The sequence below is a fragment of the Octopus sinensis genome, linkage group LG7 (assembly GCF_006345805.1).
Source record: "Octopus sinensis linkage group LG7, ASM634580v1, whole genome shotgun sequence".
NCBI lineage: Eukaryota > Metazoa > Mollusca > Cephalopoda > Octopoda > Octopodidae > Octopus > Octopus sinensis.
Window position 1 is genome coordinate 12857672 of NC_043003.1, and position 20602 is coordinate 12878273.

Here is a 20602-nt window from a genome sequence, read left to right on the forward strand (position 1 = left end):
AGAGTTCAAATGCCTTCAGGGCTGACTTCACCTTTCATCCTTTTGGTGGAGTGGGGACACCAGGGTTGAAGTAATTGACTTAACCCCCCTCCCCTGAAATTTGCTGGCCTTGTGCCAACATTTGAAGTCAATATGTTGTTTATGAAGGGCTGCTTCGTTGTACTAACAACATTGTTGTTGAACCATTTTTGTCACTCCTTGCATTTAATTAATGTTTGCGGTATCTTGCATGCAGCATTTGAAAGACCGAAAGTCTTGTGAAATATAATAATTCTTTCTGTTAGTTTCGTTACCATTTCAGTTAGACTGTTTTGCACGTTAGGGGTGGAGTTTCACCCTCACTGTGCTGATTAAGCTTTTACTGGTGAGGTAAGTTGCTAATCACTTTCAAATCAGTTCTTGCAACCTTTTTGCTATTTGGCCAGTAAAAATAAAGTTGGTGTAATATGTCATGGAATGTGGAGAATTCCAGAAAGTACCCCACAAGTTAACTCGATTCTCTTGTCTCAAGTGCTCATGTACTAAGATGCAGGTTCAGGTGTGGGGCTATGCACCGTTGCAGCATGTTGCTGTATTTACCATTTGTTGTTTTATTCTTGGATCCACTTGAGCGACCTGTTAAGCCAGAGTCCCACTGAGTCCCTATTTCCGCCAGATACCTCCTCATCTGCTGTGATCATGTGGCCTGTGGTCAACCAACATGAGTTGCCAACCCAGCTGGATCTTCAGTGAAGAGAAAGTGTGTGTGTGTGTATTTGTGATAGATTAGTGTTGGTTTTGTTTACGCCTCTGTAACTTAACAGTTTGGCAAAGGAGACAAATAAAATAAATACCTGACTTTAAAAAAAACAAAGCTTAAGTACTGGGGTCAAATTGTTTGATTAACCCTTTAGTGTTCACATTATTCTGCTCAAATTAATGCTTCTTCATCCACATTGTTTTGAATTAATCATGCATTATCTTGTAGCTATGAGATTTTGACGAGGAAGCTGTTAATTTTTAAAACAATATTGTAGGGTTGGTGTGAGAGACCAGATCTGGCCAGTTTGAACATAAAACAGGCAGAATACTTTTGGCCAGATATTGCTGGTTTAAATGCTAAAGGGTTAAACCCTTCAGGGCGGTGCCCTAGCATGGCCACAGATCAATGACTAAAATGAGTAAAGGATAAAAGATAATCCTGTGAGGTAAAAATACTGAGAACAGAAGAGAAAAGATGCTCAGTTGTTATAGTAACTAAAGAGATTTCCAAAGTCACAGTTAGTGTGGGAGCTGGGAATTAATATGAGCAATGAAGTGTCATTTCATGTACATATTACCTAGGTGGCAACTGTGCAAAAGGCTTGCAGGAAAGATTCTGAGATTGTTCAGTATGAGAGAAAGCAGGAAATCATGTTGTGTTTGTAGAGAACATTTGTCTTCAGCTGACTGGAACATTGTTCACTATTCTGCTTGCCAAACAATACTAGGTCAACAACAGATCTCAATGCAATCCAATAATGCTTAATGAAGATCATCTTTGTTCAACAATTAAGCTTCTGGGAGAGGTTGAAAGCATTGAAACTTTGCTCCCTGAAGAGAAGCTGGGAAAAATCTGTACATGGTATCAGTGATCTATACATCATAGATCTTTGAGTGGCTCACTCTAAACTTTAGTATTGAGAACTACACCAGTCTCTATATTGGTAATCAGTATATAGTTCTGAAGGTCCTAACCTCTCTGTTGAAAGTCAGAACCACAAACTGCAACAGCTTAAGTTTCAGAGGTCACTAGTTTGTCAATATCTTGTCAAAGAAGCCGAGAAATTTACACGGGCTCAGTGTCAATGTATCCAAAAAGCCCTTGGAGGTTTTACTAAGTTCACGAACAAGTGTTGTAGCATAAAACTCATCTGAGGGTAACAGCATGTAAACTCTCTCATTCACCAAAAGCTAACTGCATAGGCAGTGCTCCAGCATTGCCACAGCCTTCAGGTTGGAACTAATACAAGAATATAAGAAAATACCACCTCCTCACCAAAAAAATGTTTCATAATAAAGAAATAATTGATTAAACATCAAAGAGTAATCCAAATGGACAATATGTGAGACATAACATATTTGGTTTTTGTAAGTGGAGTCTCTCAGCTAATATATGTATTCTTCTATAGCTTTGGAATGACTAAAGCAGTGAATTTGGTAGGCAGAAACTGAAAAAAGGCGGTGAGCTGGCAGAAACGTTAGCATGCCGGGCGAAATGCTTAGTGATATTTCGTCTGTGTTTATGTTCTGAGTTCAAATTCTACCGAGGTCGACTTTGCCTTTCATCCTTTCGGGGTCGATAAATTAAGTACCAGTTACACACTGGGTTCAATGTAATCTACTTAATCAGTTTGTGTGTTCTTGTTTGTCCCCTCTGTGTAGCCCCTTGTGGGCAGTAAAGAAATAAGAAATGTTAGCACGCCGGGCGAAATGCGTAGCCGTATTTCGTCTGCTGTTACGTTCTGAGTTCAAGTTCCGCTGAGGTCAACTTTGCCTTTCATCCTTTTGGGGTCGATAAATTAAGTACCAGCTACGCACTGGGTTCGATGTAATCGACTTAATCCCTTTGTGTGTCTTTGTTTGTCCCCTCTACGTATAGCCCCTTGTGGGCAACAAAGAAATAAGAAACTGAAAAAAGCCTGTTGTATCTGTCTGTCAGTCTGTCTACCAATCTATCTGTCTGTCTGTTTGTCTATGTGTGTCTTTGTGTCTGTTTGTCCTCCACCACTACTTGACAACTGGTGTTGGTGAGTTTATATCCCTGAAGCTTAGCAGTTCGGCCAAAAGAAGCTGATAAAATAAGTACCAGGCTTAAAGAAAAATAAGCACAAGGAATGATTCATTCAACTAAAAATTCCTCAAGGTGGTGCTGAAGCATGGCCATAGCCTGACGACTGCAACAAGCAGAAGGTAGGAGACAAACGATACTATATTTCATTTACGATATAGTCTGCTTTATACAATAAAAGATTCCAGAAGATATCGCAAAATATTTATCACAAAATATTTATATATGAATTTTTTGCATAATGAGATAAGGCTGTATAGATATTAGAGCATTCTATCTATAAATGCTCTAATATCTATAAAGCCTTGGTTTTTTATCTCATTATGCAAAAAATTCATATATACATACGCTGACATGTGACCAACGTTGAACTCTTTATTTGCAATATTACTGAATCTGGAACTTAACTATGGTCTGTCTATAGCACTTATTCAGCATTACCTGACACCTTTGGGTCTCAATGACACCATTATCTCTTATAACCTCACAAAATATTTATCTATTTGCATTTGAGTGTTTGAGAAAATCTGTAAAGAGATTTGAACTCGACTCGAGTGAAGTACATTTTGTGGAAACCTGATAAAATGTAAGTTTGGGTGAATTAATAAATTTCATTCATTCATAAACAAAAATTCACTACAGATGGAATAAACCTTGCTCTCTCTCTCTCTCTCTTGTACCTGAATGAATTAAAGCAGGTTTATGAAAAAAAAAAAAAAAAAAGATTATCTCGACTATTCAATGGGGGTAATTTTGGAGTTTAACATTTGCTATCGATTAAGATGTTTGGAATTTTGGTCACTGGCAATGTCTTCTCCTACACACCTTGGATACTGCGATATACTGAGTTGAAATACTTTTTGGTCTATGAGATTTTCTAGACTTCGTGTTCGGTTTGTATGATTCTTGATGTGAATCCATGTATTAAAACATTTCATGTAGTATCTCTGGAGGGTCGTTATGCTAATAAATACACACACACTGGTCCTGTGTCGTTTCTTTATTTTTCATATTCATTTGCCAATTGGTTAAACATTTAACCAATTAACTAATTGATTGATGATGATTGATTAATCGTTTAGCTAGTCAATCAACTAGTGCAATTAATTAATCAAATAATTTATTAATTTAAATTAAATTGAAATTGATCAAATAATCGATTTGGTTAAATAGCTAACCAGTTGACAAATAAAAAGTGAAACAGAACCAGTGCATGTGTTTATTATTGACATAATGACCCTCCCAGATGCAACAAAAGAAGATTTCTACTTTTTAAGAACAAATGAAACAGTGTTTACTAATTATCAGATATAATTGTTATTGTAAATTTTATTTAATTTTTATTTTGTATACTTCAAAATATTTGAATTGTTTTTCTTTATAATTTGAAATGCATTTCCTGTCATGTTTTTGCATTTTGAATTAACTTGTTTTAGTTATTGTGATTTGTAATATTTGTGGTATATTATTCTTGTTTTGGAAAAAGGTGTAAAATTTTGTTGCAAAGATGTTCTTTCTTAAAGTATCATCAAATCATTCCTACACCATTTCCAGTTTAACCTTTAGCACACTTTAAGCACATCATGTTGCTTTATGAGTTTCCTCCCCTGTAGCAACAGGGCAGTGGCAGGGGAGACAATTCTAGAGAAACTGCTGTGTGCTAAAGGTTAAAATTCTAATCCTCATTTCATTTTGTTTAAAACTTAAAAATTATTTTTTGTTTCTATTGCATTTAAATGTTTTAATTTTTTTAATTTTTAAACTTTTGGTCCGCGTGAATCTTTACATTCCTAAAGGTTAGATAAAATATAACTGGTATTTGAACCTTTTTTCTTTCATGTCTGTTTTGTTGATCTATATGGTTGGCTTTGCAGATGGTTACTCAGTCAAATGTACCACAGCCACTGACTGCCATATCTGCACAGAACATGGCACCTACTTCAATGGGAGTTGTTACCACACAGGTTATTCTAATTTTTTTTCTGTCCTCTATATCCTAAATAATAATAATAATAATAAAACACCTCACCGTTTTTTACCTATCACCACAACTGCTTTTTTTTATTACTTTTCCTTAAGCAAATTAGTTGGACATTATAATTTAGAAACATAAATTAACGAAGTTTAAGCAATATAAACGATGCTACCACTGTATTGGATATAAATTCAGTTAGGTAATAATTATGTTTAATTTAGAAACCAAGATGAATCTTTCTTGGCTTTGTCTCTAGATTTATAAACCAATGTAGCTTAAATGTTAGACTCCTAGGTAAACATAGTTCATTTATGATTCTAGTATTTCCCAGCTTCAGTGAATATATGATATAACTTGGATGAAGCATTTTAAAACTTCCAAGTAAATGGCTGGTTTTTAAAATATATTAGTCGACATTAATGTATTCAGTTCTAGGCTCTGACTGCTCATTATCTTTTAGAAATGATTTTAAATGAAATCTTTATTTAGACAATTTGTGTCAAGTTTGTCATACAGGTTGCTTCAGCTGTGTGAATTTATTCTTTTACTTGATTCAGTTTCAGTCATTTGACTGTGGCCATGCTGGAGCACCGCCTTGAGTCGAGCAAATTGACCCCAAGACTTATTCTTTGTAAGCCCAGTACTTATTCTATCGGTCTCTTTTGCCGAACCGCTAAGTTACGGCGACTTAAACACACCAGCATCGGTTGTCAAGCGATGTTGGGGGAGACAAACACAAACACACATACATATATATATACATATATATGACGGGCTTCTTTCAGTTTCCATCTACCTAATCCACTCACAAGGCTTTGGTCGGCCTGAGGCTATAGTAGAAGACACTTGCCCAAGGTGCCACGCAGTGGGACTGAACTCAGAACCATTTGGTTCACAAGCAAGCTACTTAGCACACAGCCACTCCTTATTTATATATTTATTTGGCTAATGGCAGTGCCCCAGCATGGCCACAGCTTGTGAGCTGAAACTAGATGTAAAAAAAAAAAATAATGTTCAAATTCTGCCAAGATTGAGAGGTTGATATTGCCTTTCCCTCTCCCTTTTAAGGGTCAATAAAATAAGTACATTTTGAGCAATGGGGATGGATGTAATCGACTTACCTTCCATCTAAAAAAAATTCTGGCCTTGTGCCAAAATTTGAAACGATAGCTTTTCACTTGAAGCTCATGTAACATGCATCTGCAGTAGTGCTATCAATAAGCAGAATAGTTTTGGTCAGACTTCATTATTGCCTCAGCTCACATAGCAACTGTGACCTTGTATGTGTTGGCCCCTGTAATAGGGGCTGTTGTCACTTTGGCAGAGAGCTAGAGATTAAAATTGTAGATTTCAGGCGGAGGGGATTTATCTAACGATAGATATAGCTGCTCTTTTTATCAGTGGCATAGCGAGAATGTATGCCTCTTGGGGGAGCCATTGAGCCTGCCCCGTCCCGCCAATAGGTGCTTATACGGCAGGTGTAAAGTACTGCCCTTGTAAAAGTGTCTCCTGAGGTAGACTGTTCCTTTTGGCTCCCTCCTTCCTTCTCCAGCTATGCTACTGGTTTTTACAGGCAAGTGGAAACAGACCATGCTAGGGATGGTTTGCTGTGCTTAGTTCTTACTTGCAATGAAAGGTACACGGGGATGGTTTTCATTAGCCAGGAGAAAGATTAAGATATTTAACCATTCTAAAAATATATGAAATTAAAAATGTAAATAAATAAATGTGTAAAAAAAAATTGCCTATTCCTATGTCCACTGATTTGTTGTTTACTGCAGGGAAAAGGTTATGTTTTTGATTTGCTGTGAGTTCCCACCTATAGCATGCCAACGAGTCTGTTGTTTTTCACTTGTAGTGCAATAGTATGTCTGCTGTTCAATGGAGAGAAATAGAATTGGCAGATAAGAGGTTCCCAATGGTAAGGCACAGAACAATTTTTGGACTCCCTTCCGCTAGAGGGACAACCAGTTTATTTCCCGCCATTCAGCTTTGGTTATTCATTCGCTTCCCTTGGTCCCTCAGGTTGGTGAAGGTTGTCATTCTCAATCGAAAAGAAAGACACGCTGCGTCGTGAAATACATGTGTTTCTTTTCACAAACAAAAGCCCCCCATTATTTATTTATTTATTTATTTGCTTGTTTATTAAGGCTCTTTTCCATATCATTCAATGCTCCGTCATATTTTACAAAGATTTCACCGTGTGCTCGAGACAGCTATGGATGACTTTACCGATAAAACTACACGTATAACAAAAAAAAGTAGGTCTCAATATCCTTGATATAGAGAACAACATTGAATATGCAATACAAACATGGGAACACTCACATCCAGTACTTAGAGTATCTCCACCCACAGCAGATATGATTTTATCTGATTTCTATTCAGTAATCAATACATGTACCACTGTTAATCAGCTGCAAAAAGAAGAAAAAAAACCCAAAACAAAAAAAAAAACAACCAAAAACAACATCCTATAATAACTTCATCACAACTAATGAACTGTGAGCTTTATGTTTGTCCATGTCTGGCTTATATTTATAAATGTACTAGCAGTATTACCCCGCATTGGTCGGGTTTGTTTTGACCTGTTAGAATTGGAATTTTTGAAAAGTAAAAATTTTGTATTATGTAGCTTGTTATTCTCTTCAAGTGAACATTTTTCTGGTTGAAATGCACCGCAAAATGACGACACAGCAGTCAAAAAATCGTAAAAAATAGGGATTTTCATAGAAAAGAAGCACCTTTTTGAAGTAAATAATTTTTGGTGTTAACATGGTCCGATTTGAATTTTTTCTTCTATGGAAGGAAGAGCAAGTCTTCTTCTATCATACTCTCAATTTTGGTCAACCTATGCTGCAGGGTCTCGGAGGAGATAGGGTTAGTTGAAGGCTACCAAACCTGCCATACAGACAACTTCAGCTTTATATATAGAGAGATTTATTAAGGCCTCTGACCAAAGGTGTTTCAACCATAGCCATCCCTTCAGTTTTGCAGGCATTGTGTATCTAGTTCATACATTATTCAGATTATTCAGTATGTCCTTTTATTTTTAAGATGATAGGGTGGGTGAACTTTGAGAGAGGTGGGGCTGTTATTCTTAACAGGATGAGTGAGAATGTGGAGGTTACCTCATTGTTTCTATACATATGTATGTGTTTATATATATGTGTGTGTTTGTATATGTGTTTGTGTATGTATGTGTGTGTGTGTATATATATATAGTGTACATTTATTTAAACAGGCATCCATCATAGGATTCCTTGCATGCTAGAGAGAACAGTTAAATTCCAAACTACTATTAGGGATAAAATTTCGAAGGGAATGAAAAATAAAAACATATACCATCTAACTCCTGGACCAATGGTTTCAGACTTTTTTTTAGCAAATAAAATAATTTGCTAGGCGAAGTCTTCTTCAGCAGGTACACCTTGGATTAAATATATATACACGAGGCAATCCAGTATATGCCCCATGTTTATGCATTCTAATTTTTCAAATCTACCGCGCAAGTGCAGCTCCTTGTTGTCAGTAAATAAAATGCCGGCTTTTCAATTCAAAAATTTTCCAGAAATATTTAAAATTTCCATTACCAGTGGCCTAGCATGTAAAAATTTAGTCAATAGACTATAAGTACAGTGTACATTTAAACACATAAGAAGTATCTATCATAGGACTACATACACGCTAGAGAGGACAGTTAAATTCCAAACCACAATTAGGGTTAAAATTTTGAAAGGGAATGAAAAATAAGAACATTTAGCATCTAACTCCTGGACCAATGGTTTCAGACTTTTTTTAGCAAATAAAATAATTTGCTAGGCGAAGTCTTCTTCAGCAAGTATACATTTGATTAAATATATATACATGAGGCAATCCAGTATATGCCCCGTGCTTATACATTCTAATTTTTCAAATCTCTCTCTCTCTCTCCCTCTCTCTCTCTCTCTCTATATATATATATATACACACACACACACACACATAAATATATATATGGATCAAAACAGTTTGATTCAAATTCATTACATTATTTACATTTGATGGATATTTGTCCACATCTTGTTTGTTGTTAACACAACATTTCGGCTGATGTACTCTCCAGCCTTCATCAGGTGTACTGGGGGAATTTTGAACCTGAGTTCCCATTCCTAAGATATTTTTCTGATGTTATTATTATTATTCAGGTCACTGCTTGGAATTGAACTTGGAATCTTGGGGTTAGTAGCCCACGCTCTTAACCACTATGCCATATGTCTGTGGACGTATGGCGTAGTGGTTAAGAGCGCGGGCTACTAACCACAAGATTCTGAGTCAGTGACCTGAGTACTACTACTAATAATAATATCGGAAAAATACCTTAGGAATGAGAACCTAGGTTCGAAATTCCCCCAGGACACCTGATGAAGGCTGGAGAGTACATCAGCTGAAATGTTGTGTTAACAACAAAGAAGATGAGGACAAATATCCGTCAAATGTAAATAATGTAAATGCAGAGTATTCTGTGATGCATAAATAACTGAATCACTCCAATTTTCAATATTCTAAGTTGCTTATTTCCAATCATATATCTATATCTATATACTATTCAGTTGTAAATGGATAACCATGTGACAGACTGGCTTTCCATTCAGCCGGAATGTTGGCCAGCCTGCCTAGCCAGCTGGGTGGAATCATTTGAAAGTTTCAATAATACTAGGAAGTGCATTGTGACCAATGGTGTATAACAGCATCTGACAGTCTGGTTGATACAATGATATATACATATGTGTGATAGGCACATGCATAGCTCTGTGGTAAGAAGCTTGCTTCCCAATGACACGGTTCCAGGTTCAGTCCCATTGCGTGGCACCTTGGGCAAGTGTCTTCTTCTATAGCCTCAGGCTGACCAAAGCCTTGTGAGTGGGTTTGGTAGATGGAAACTGAAAGAGCTCAATATATATTTGTGTGTATGTGTATTTTGTGTATGTATTTGCCCCCCCCCCCCACCGCTTGATAATTGGTGTTGGTGTGTTTACATTTTGCGTAACTTAGCAATTTGGCAAAAGCGATCAATAGAATGCATCTTGGGGTTGATTTGTTTGACTAAAAAAAACCCTCAAAATGGCGCTCCTGCATGGCCACAGTGAAATGACTGCAGGGTAGGTCAGGTTTGTCATACAGAGACCTTCAGCTGTGTGAATTAAAATGGTTTATTTACATACCTATTTGGCTCACTGATTACAATGGTATTATTCTACTCAGCTGTGTTCAAATTCTGCCACGATTGAAAGGTTAATTTTTGCCTTTCACCATCTTTTGAATGTGTGGTGGGGTCAAAACAAGTACCTATTCCTTTACTACCCACAAGGGGTTAAACACAGAGGAGACAAACAAGGACAGGCAGACGGATTAAGTCGATTATATCGACCCCAGCGCGTAACTGGTACTTATTTAATTGACCCCGAAAGGATGAAAGGCAATGTCAACCTCGGCAGAATTTGAACTCTGAACGTAGCGGAAATACCGCTAAGCATTTCGTCCGGCATGCTAACGTTTTTGCCAGCTCGGGGGTTGATGTAATCGATTTACCCTCCCCTTGAAAAAATTGCTGGCCTTGTTCTGAAATTTGAAATCTTTATTCTGCTCAACTGTTATTAAGCCAAGGCAGCTCAGGTGGGGGTTGCAGCCATGTGAATTAGTTACTGTGTGCACATATATGTAGGTGAATGTCATGTGTGGATAACCCTTGTTCTCATAAAGTGGGTGTGCATGTAACTTTAGTACATGAGTGTGTGTGCTAAGAAGGTTTTCATTTTTGAGCTCAGAGCTGCGGAAAGTAATAAGGAGGATACAGGAGACAGTCGACAAAGCCAGCTCCTATATATGGCTGAAGCAAGATCAAAAATGGCTTGAAAGCCATAACATGCTGGCTGGGAAGTACCATCGCTAGGTGAGACTGGCTGACACTTAAGCAGCATCACTGATTGACAGGTAGGGGTCTCATTCATGGCTCCCCCTTCTCCTGGTTTGAAGGCTTGTACCACCAAACAGCTGGTCGGCTCTAACTGCTGGAACTGAAACTGATACAACACTGTTGGAAGGCAGGTTTAGAGAGGGTGTGGCTATAACTACATGCCCTTCCCCTCCATTGGTCAGCTGAAGTTTAAACTGTGTCATGTGACAACTATCTGGTGCTGGCTGCTGGAGCCTACCAGTGAGTATTTAAAGGGAAATTTGTCAGGATGGTCAGTCGCCCGCTGACCCTCATTGACGCTGCATTGAAGAGGCCAGGGAACAGAAGATAAAAGAAGAAAGAAGAAATGCACTCAATACCAGGGCTGATGACACTTCTGAAAGGTGGGGCCCCGCCATGTCAAAAATGGTAGAGGAGTAGGGGCTGAAACCGGACGTGGTTTCTTCTGATGATGTCATTAGCCACTGGACCCTATAAAGGAGCTGTTGAGGTAGCAAACCATGAAATGTTGGAATTCCTATGTGTGAGTGTGTCTGTGTGTGTATATGCCATATGTGCATATTATTGTGTTTATATGGTCAACCCGGGAACCTCAAATAGAGAATTCCTGGAATGTCTTTAAAATTTTACTTTACCACTAATCAGTTATATTTGAAGAATGTGAATCAGTTTGCTTTGTTCTTTCTTGGAAAAAACCCAGCATTTCTAGACTTTTATGCAAATCAGCACCATTCGAGTGTGGTTTTTGCCAGTGCAGCCTGACTGGCACCTGTGCCGGTGGAACGTAAAAAGCACCATTCGAGTGTGGTCATTGCTAGTGTAGCCTGACTGGCACCTGTGCTGGTGGCACGTAAAAAGCACCATTTGAGTGTGGTCGTTGCTAGTGCAGCCTGACTGGCACCTGTGCTGGTGGCACGTAAAAAGCACCGTTCGAATGTGGTCGTTGCTAGTGCCACCTGACTGGCTTCTGTGCTGGTGGCATGTAAGATGCACCATTCAAGCATGGTCAATGCCAGTACCGCCTGGCTGGTACCTGTGCTGGTGACACTTAAAAAGCACCATTTTAGCGTGGTCAATGCTAGTGCCACATGACTGATCCTGTGCTGGTGGCATGTAAAAAGTGTGTGTGTGTGTATATGTATAATGATGTCTCTGTGTGTGTATGTATGTGTATGCACCTGTCTGGATGCATATGTGTGTATGTTTATGTACATATGTATGATTGTGTGTGTGTGTGTGTAAATTCATATACGGATGGCTGAAAATCCATTGCTTTTTTCAAATAATAAACTTTTGGTGCAGTGTTTCATATGACTATACACTGAAAATATAGAGGGTCTACAGTTTATACATACACATATCCATATGTATATATATGTGTGTGTATGTATAAAACATATATTCAAGTGTCCTTTCAGTGGATTTAAATGAAAAATATTTGGGAATGCTTTATAGATGTTCATTGTTCATGTAAAGTGTTTCTTATAGTAGGTTTAGTTTTGAGTTATTATTTTCCTGTGTTAACGTTATCCCAAAGGTACTAAAATCGAAATCGATCAACATCAATGGAAATTGTAGCTGTGATACCAGATACACGTAAGCGAACCATCCGAACGTGGCCGTTGCCAGCCTCGCCTGGACCCGTGCCGGTGGCACGTAAAAAGCACCATCCGACCGTGGCCGTTTGCCGGCCCTGTCTGGCAACTGTGCCGGTGGCACGTAAAAAGCACCCACTACACTCACGGAGTGGTTGGCATTAGGAAGGGCATCCAGCTGTAGAAACATTGCCAGATCAGACTGGGCCTGGTGCAGCCTTCTGGCTTCCTAGACCCCAGTTGAACTGTCCAACCCATGCCAGCATGGAAAGCGGACACTAAATGATGATGTGTTACATTCATCATCATCATCATCGTTTAATGTCCGCTTTCCATGCTAGCATGGGTTGGACAGTTTGACCGGGTTCTGGGAAGCCAGAAGGCTGCACCAGGCCCAGTCTGATCTGGCAATGTTTCTACAGCTGGATGCCCTTCCTAATGCTAACTGCTCCGTGAGTGTAGTGGGTGCTTTTTACGTGGCACTGGCACAGGGGCCAGAGGAAGCTGGCAAACAGCCACGATCGGTTGGTGCTTTTATGTGTCACCAACACTAACGCCAGTCGGGTGGCACTGGTAGCTGCCACGTTCAGATGGTGCTTTTAACGTGTCACCGGCACAGGTATCTTAACTACAATTTCCATTTGATTTTCATTTTGATGTTGGTGTTAACATACTTGACTTAATAGGTCTCCTCAAGAACAGCAGATCACTCTATGGAGGAAAAATAGTTGGGGAAGATGTGGTTGAACTGGTAGGCTGGTGGCAAGTCTTTGGTGATGTTTTGTTTGTTTGAGGTCCGTTACATCAGGCAAGGCAGAGGCTGGTCCTTTTTAGAATATTCAGACATTTTTATATAAGTCATTTTGTCATGTGTTACTTCTACATCATTGCCCCCACCCCACCTTCCCCAACTATTGCTAATGACTCAATTGAGAATCGAGGGTGGTGCCTGATGTCAGCCAGGCAGCCTGAAGCAAAGCAGCCATGTACTCTTTTGTGCCGGGAAGCAAACACAGACGAATCTTGTAGTCAGGTTTGAATTCTTTACCATGTGGCCAAATGTGCTATCTCTATTTACCTTCAGTTCCCACTGTATTCTGTGCCCTCTTCGAGCTGATCCCCCCCGCCTCCATTTGCCAGCATTATTATAGGGTATGAAATGTTTTTGTCCGGCTGTTTTAGTGCCATTGTTGATGATTTGATGCTGACTTACTTGACATCAGATATCTTAACGGTTCTCTTATTTTTATGTTTCTCTCCTTCCCCCTGCTCTCCCTCTTTGCGTTTAACTCCTTAGCATTCAGCTCACTCTATCAAATATAATGCTTATACATTCATATTGTCTTGAACTGATCATGTAATATCTTGTAGCTCAAAAGTTTTCAGTAATGTAATTGTTCAATTTTAGACTGACATTGTAGGATAAGTGTGAAAGGCCAGATTTGGCCAGTTTGAACATAAAAAAAAAGGTAAAATAGTTTGGCTGGATATGGCCGGTTAAACCCTTTCACCTTCAGAGTACCCGGTCAAATGTAATGCTTATTTATTCACACTGCTTTGAAATAATCATGCATTATATCATAGCTCTGAGATTTCAATGATTTGATTGTATATCTTTAGAATGACATTGTAGAACAGGTATAAGAGGTTAGATCAGGCTGGTTTGAATATAGAACCAGTAAAATGTGTTTAGGCTGGATTGGTTGGTTTAGGGTTTCTCTTTATGTGTGTCAATATGTCCAGTGATTTGCTGTTTACTGCAGGGGAAAGGTGTTTTGATTGTCTGTAAATTCCTTCAGTCTGCTTTTCACTTCACCATCGTCCAGTGTTTTAAATCTGGGTTTTGTCCCCGTTAATGGGGTTGGCCGGATCTACCTCAGTGCCATGGCAACTGTGGTATGCAGGTGCAGCCCACCCCAACCTTTGGGCTGGCTGGTGTCCATTCTCCTTTGCTATCATGAGGCTTTTTTGGAGTTGGATTTTCTACAGGCAGCATGTCCTTGCTTACCCCTAACCTCAGTTTCTAGACATGAGTGGTCCCTAGACCAAAGCCTCTACCATGCTTTTTAAGAAATGCAGTGGAAAACTAGCTCGGGAAGGCAGGGATGTTACTCCTTGAGACCCCTTTCAGAGCCACTTGTGCAATAATAGTATGTCTGCTGTTCGATGGTGGGAAATAGGGGTTGGCAGAAAAGAGGTTTCTAATGGCAAGGTATAGAAGGATTTTTGGGTTACCTTTCGCTCGACGGGCAATCAGTTTATCAGGAGAGGGGAAAATGGTGGTGTCAATTGTGTTTAATAATTTGTGTCTTTCTTTCCCTCTCCCTCCCCCTCTCTGTCTCTCTCTCTCTCCCTCCTTGTCCCTCCCCTCTCTCTGTTTATGTATGTAAGCATATTTCTCTTTATATGTGTGAAGAGAAGTAAAGCCATTTATGTTATTCATGGTCAATATATTATAATCTCTCTCTCTCTCTTTCACTCTTTCTATCTCTATCTGTATATTTCTGCACATGTGTATGTGTGTGTGTGTTTGTGTGTTTGCTTCTAGTGCTAAAAAGCACTTTTGCCAAAACAGTCTGAAAGTCCAGTCGATCGGGGCCAATTTTCAGAATCCAAACTGCTGCATCGAACCATCTCATTCCAGTCATTACCATCATCCAAATAAGCACCATTATTGTTATCACTAATAATAATAATAATGATAATAATTATAATAATAATAATAATCTTATCATTACCATGACTGGTTCCATTCATTCATCATTAAAAATCTTGTTTTTGCATGTGAATTTTTTTTTACTTTCTTTTCTTTTACAAAAAAGCTACTAACCATTTTTTTGTCGCTTTGTCTGTCTTTGTAACCATTAACCCTTTAGCATTGATATTATTCTGTCAAATTTAATCTGTATTTATTCACATTGTTTTGAATTAATCATGCATTTTCTTGTGTCATCAATATTTCAATGATGTAATTGTTTATTTTTTAGAATGACATTGTAGGGTAGGTGTGAGAGACCAGATCAAATTTCATCCTTATTTATCCACCTTGTTTTGAATTAATCGTGCATTACCTTGTATCTTTGAGATTTCAGTCAGTGATGTAATTGTTTATTTTTAGAATGACATTGTAAGTTAGGTGTGAGAGGCATGATCCGGTCCAGTTTGAACATAAAACCCAACAGAATATTTAGGCCAGTCATGGTCAGTTTAAATGCTAGAGGGTTTGATGAATATGCAAATATCACGTTAGAAAGATCTAATGTTTCTTATTTAATATTAATTTTATTAAATTATTTTAAGTACGTTTCATTTCTAAAATGTTTGTTTCTTGGGTGCAGGACAATTCAACACCACCAACTCAACACCAGAACAGCTCCATACCAAGACAACTTAATTAATAAATAATTTATTCGTTTTATAACTTCATTTGTTTTATAACATTATCAGACAGGCGTAGGAGTGGCTGTGTGGTAAGTAGCTTGCTAACCAACCACATGGTTCTGGGTTCAGTCCCACTACGTGGCACCTTGGGCAAGTGTCTTCTACTATGGCGTCGGGCCGACCAAAGCCTTGTGAGTGCATTTGGTAGATGGAAACTGAAAGAAGCCCGTCGTATATATGTATATATGTGTGTGTGTTTGTGTGTCTGTGTTTGCCCCCCCCCCCAACATCGCTTGACAACAGATGCTGGTGTGTTTACGTCCCCGTAACTTAGCGGTTTGGCAAAAAAGAGACTGATAGAATAAGTACTAGGCTTACAAAGAATAAGTCCTGGGGTCGATTTGCTCGACAAAAGGCGGTGCTCCAGCATGGCCACAGTCAAATGACTGAAACAAGTAAAAGAGTATTTGTTTTATAACATTATCATTTATAAAATATTAATTTAATACGACATAAATTTTAAAATTCAAATAAAAGTAATTGAGAAACTATACATTCTTAATACAAGGCTAAAATTTGAATTAGCAATTTACTGAAAGTTAAGTTCTATATGCCCATGGGCATATGGTGTAGTGGTCAAGAGTATGGGCTACTAGCTCCAAGATTCCGAGTTCGATTCCAGGTAGTGACCTGAATAATAATAATAATAATCATCATCATCATCATCGTTTAATGGCCGTTCTCCATGCTAGCATGGGTTGGACGGTTCGACCGGGCATCTGGGAAGCCAGAAGGATGCATCAGGCTCCGGTCTTATCTGGCAATGTTTCTACAGCTGGATGCCCTTCCTAACGCCAACCACTCCGTGAGTGTAGTGGGTGCTTTTTACATGCCACCTGCACTGGTGCCAGGCGAGGCTGGCATCGGCCATGGTCGGATTGGTGCATTTTATGTGCCACCGGCACAGAAACCAGTCGAGGCGGCACTGGCTTCGGCCACGATTCGGATGGTGCTTTTTACGTGCCACCAACACGGAAGCCAGTCGAGGCGGCGCTGGCATCGGCCACGATTCGGATAGTGCTTTTTACGTATCTCCAGTCCAGGGGTCCTGGCATCTGCTGGGTGCCAGTCATAGGATTGGTTCAATCTCGATTTCGATTCCGATTTCACTTGCCCCAACAGGTCTTCGCAAGCAAAGGGGGGTTGGCATAGGTGCCTGTCGTCGGATGAGGTTCGATATCGACTTTGCTTGCCTCAACAGGTCTTTGTGTGTCCAAGGGAGGAAAAGCATGCATAAGTGGGCTGGACTCACTTGTCCTGCCTGGTCTTCTCACGCACAGCATATTTCCAAAGGTCTCGGTCGCTGGTCATTTCCTCATTGAGACCTAAAGTTTGAAGGTCGTGCTTCACCACCTCGTCCCAGGTTTTCCTGGGTCTACCTCTTCCATGGGTTCCCTCCACTGCTAGGGATTGGCACTTTTTCACACACCTATCTTCATCCATTCTCGCCACATGACCATACCAGCGCAATCGTCTCTCTTGCACACCACAACTGATGCTTCTTAGGTCCAACATTTCTCTCAGGGTACTAACGCTCTGTCAAGTATGCACACTGACATTACACATCCATCGGAGCATACTGGCTTCATTCCTTGCGAGCTTACGCATGTCCTCAGCAGTCACGGCCCATGTTTCACTGCCATGTAGCATGGCTGTTCATACACATGCATCATACAGTCTGCCTTTTACTCTGAGCGAGAGGCCTTTAGTCACCAGCAGAGGTAAGAGCTCCCTAAACTTTGCCCAAGCTATTCTGGTAATGTTGTAAAATGAGTAAAGATATAAAACAAATAAATTATTTATTAATCAATATTCCTGGTGTTGAGTCAGGAGTGTTGAATTGGCATTGGTGAGTTGTCCCTATTTTTTGTTTCTTTGCTGTTATGCTAATTCATTTTAGTCAGATTATTATTATTATTATTAAGGCATTGAGTTGACAGAATCGTTAGCATGCTGGGTGGAATGCTCAATGAATTTCATCAAATCAAAATCGCCGACGTGGGCAATGACTACTGCCTGATTGGCACTCATATCAGTGGAACGTTAAAAGCACATCTCAGTGTGATTATTGCAAGGGCCATGGACTGGCTCCCGTGCTGGTGGCATGTAAAAAGCACCATTCAAGCATGATCATTGCCAGTGTCGCCTTACCTTTACGTGCTGGTGGCATGTGAAAAACAACATTCGAGCGTAGTTGTTGCCAGTGGTGCCAGACTGGCTCCTGTGCAGGTAGCATGTAAAACACACCTTTTGAGTGTGGTCGTTGCCAGAACTGCCTGATAGGCCCTCGTGCCAGTGGCACGTAAAAGCACCCACTACACTCTCAGAGTGGTTGGCATTAGGAAGGGTATCCAGCTGTAGAAACTTTGCCAGATCAGATTGGAACCTGGTGCATCAGGTCGAGTGGACCATTCCACTCAAAAGGCCACTAATTATTATTGTTATTATTATTATTATTATTAGGCAATTCCTAAGAAGGTGACTTTACCTTTCATCCTTTTGGGGTCAATAAGTACCACTTGAGTACTGGGGTCAGTGTAATTGACTAACCTCCTCCTGCAAGGTCTTGAGCTTTTTGTCTATAATAGAAAGAATTAGAGGTGGCAAGCAATGTTTCATTGCATTTCTTCTGGCTTTGCGTTCTGTGTTCAAATTCCACTGGGATTATCTTCCCTTTCATTCTTTTGGGATCAACAAAATAAGTACCAGTTGATCACTAGGGTTGATGCAGTTGGTTAGGCTTTCCCCTAAAAATTGCCTTTCATCCTTTTGGTGTCAATGGAGTTAGGGTTAAGCGCTGTTAAGCTCTACAAAATTTCAGGTCGCCCTAAAGTAGATAGGATTATTATTATTATTATTATTATTATTATTATCCATAGGTAGCAAGCTGGCAGAATTGTTAGCATGCTGGGCGAAATGCTTAGCGGTATTTCATCCGTCTTTACGTTCTGAGATCAAATTCCACCGAGGTCAACTTTGCTTGTCATCTTTTCAGAGTTCATAAATCAAGTACCAGTCAAGTATTGGGGTCGATGTGATTGACTGTCCCCCCCTCTCCATAAAAAACCAGGCCCTGTGCCTATAGTAGAAAGGATTATTATTATTATTATTTATCTTTGTCATCACCATCATCATCATCGTCATCATCTGAATATTTTCCTGCCTTGATCCTAATGTCATCAATATATATCCAAGCTTTATAATTCGCCTTATTGTCTTGTTTGCTCTGTACTTCACTGAAATGGCTATATGTAACAAACATATTTTGCTCCTTTCTTTTTATCATTATTATTGTTATTATTGTTTTGCTCTGTATGAAATTGCATGTTATATATATATATACACACACATATAGGTACAATGTTGACTTTCTGGACACTGATGGTTCGGAACCTCTTGTAATCCATACTAATTTACAAGCAGGAACTTCAAATTCCTGCAGCCACCAGACTAGTTTAGTGCGGTGCTTTGCAACCTTTTTTCACCTGCGATACACTTATATTCCTTTCAGAATCCGGCAGCACACCTGAACTAAAAATATAATTAAAAGTATAGGGAAAAAAAATTATGTTCAGGTTACACTGCGGCACACCTAGCATCGTCTAGTGGCACACCAGTGTGCCATGGCATACCGGCTGCAGAGCTTTGGTTTAATGGTACCTTGCACATTATAGTATTAATAAACTTGTTTAGCATGCTGGGCGAAATGCTTATCGGCATTTCGTCTGTCTTTACGTTCTGAGCTCAAATTCTGCTAAGGTTGACTTTGCCTTTCAGGGTTGATAAATTAAGTATCAGTTGTGTACTGAGGTCGATCTAATCGACTTGCCCCTCTCCCCCAAAATTTTGGGCCTAGAGTAGAAAAGAGTATTAATTTACTTGTATCATTTATACTGATATACAGATACCTATATTTCAAATAATTATTTAATTAAATTTAATATTTATTTAATTTAGCACGTGTTGACCAAAGTGACCTTTATTGGTTTGGAAAAAATAATCAGTAAACCAGAAAGGCTTTGGAAGCAAAGGTCCTAGAAAGACAATGTTGTACCTGTATATATATATATATATATATAAATAAACAATCTTTGCTGCTGCAAAGCTATTGTATCCTACATTTATTTATCAGTATCTTTTGTTCTCTTTTCCTTCCCTTTCATTCATTTTGGAATGGTTACCAGATGCCGGGAGGGATGAGCCTCGTTGCTGGACAAGTTCAACCGCAGATGGCTATGGATCAAGGCCAGACTAACATGGTAGGTCCAGTTTCTAAATTAATCTCATGTTATTTTAACTTTTATTTTAGTTTGTTTGTATTTTACTTTTTCATTTTACATAATCATAAAAAGACAAAATAAAAAAAAAGAAGAGAAAAATAAAACGAAAACAAAAGAGCAGTTTCTCTTCTTTGTTAGATAACAAGGTAGAGTGAATATGTCTGGAAATTCTGAAATTTATATGGATGTTCATGAAGTAATTTATTCCAAGTATTTTACTTCATCATCATTTAACATCCTTTTTCCAGTCTTGCATGGATAGGACAGGATTTTTTGAGGTATATTTTCAATGGTCAAATGGTATTTAACCAAGGACTCTAGTGCTTGTACCAGACCCACCATGGTGACCATTTAGCATTCACATTATTCCGTCAAATGTAATGCTTATTTATTCACATTGTTTTGAATTAATCATGCATTATCTCAGCTTCTAGGTGCAGTCCCATGGTCATTCATGACCAAAGGGGTCCCTAAAATATCATAGCTTCAGGATGTCGATAATGTGATTATTTAATTTAATGAATGACATTGTAGCATAGAAGTGAG

General features: G+C 39.0%; 1 protein-coding gene across 27 annotated transcripts in view; it reads left to right on the forward strand.

Annotated features, from left to right (window-relative positions):
* The window catches only part of LOC115213775 (mediator of RNA polymerase II transcription subunit 25), a 116720-nt gene that overhangs the window by 48532 nt on the left and 47586 nt on the right, over positions 1 to 20602 (forward strand). For 23 of the 27 annotated variants that reach the window (XM_036504534.1, XM_036504535.1, XM_029782604.2 and 20 more), the window contains 3 exons: positions 4684 to 4773; positions 6643 to 6705; positions 19961 to 20035. In XM_036504534.1, the coding sequence (XP_036360427.1) occupies positions 4684 to 4773; positions 6643 to 6705; positions 19961 to 20035 (228 nt within the window). The remainder of the gene's footprint in view (positions 1 to 4683; positions 4774 to 6642; positions 6706 to 19960; positions 20036 to 20602) is intronic. The other 4 variants (XM_036504543.1, XM_036504547.1, XM_036504548.1 and 1 more) reach the window with 2 other exon arrangements.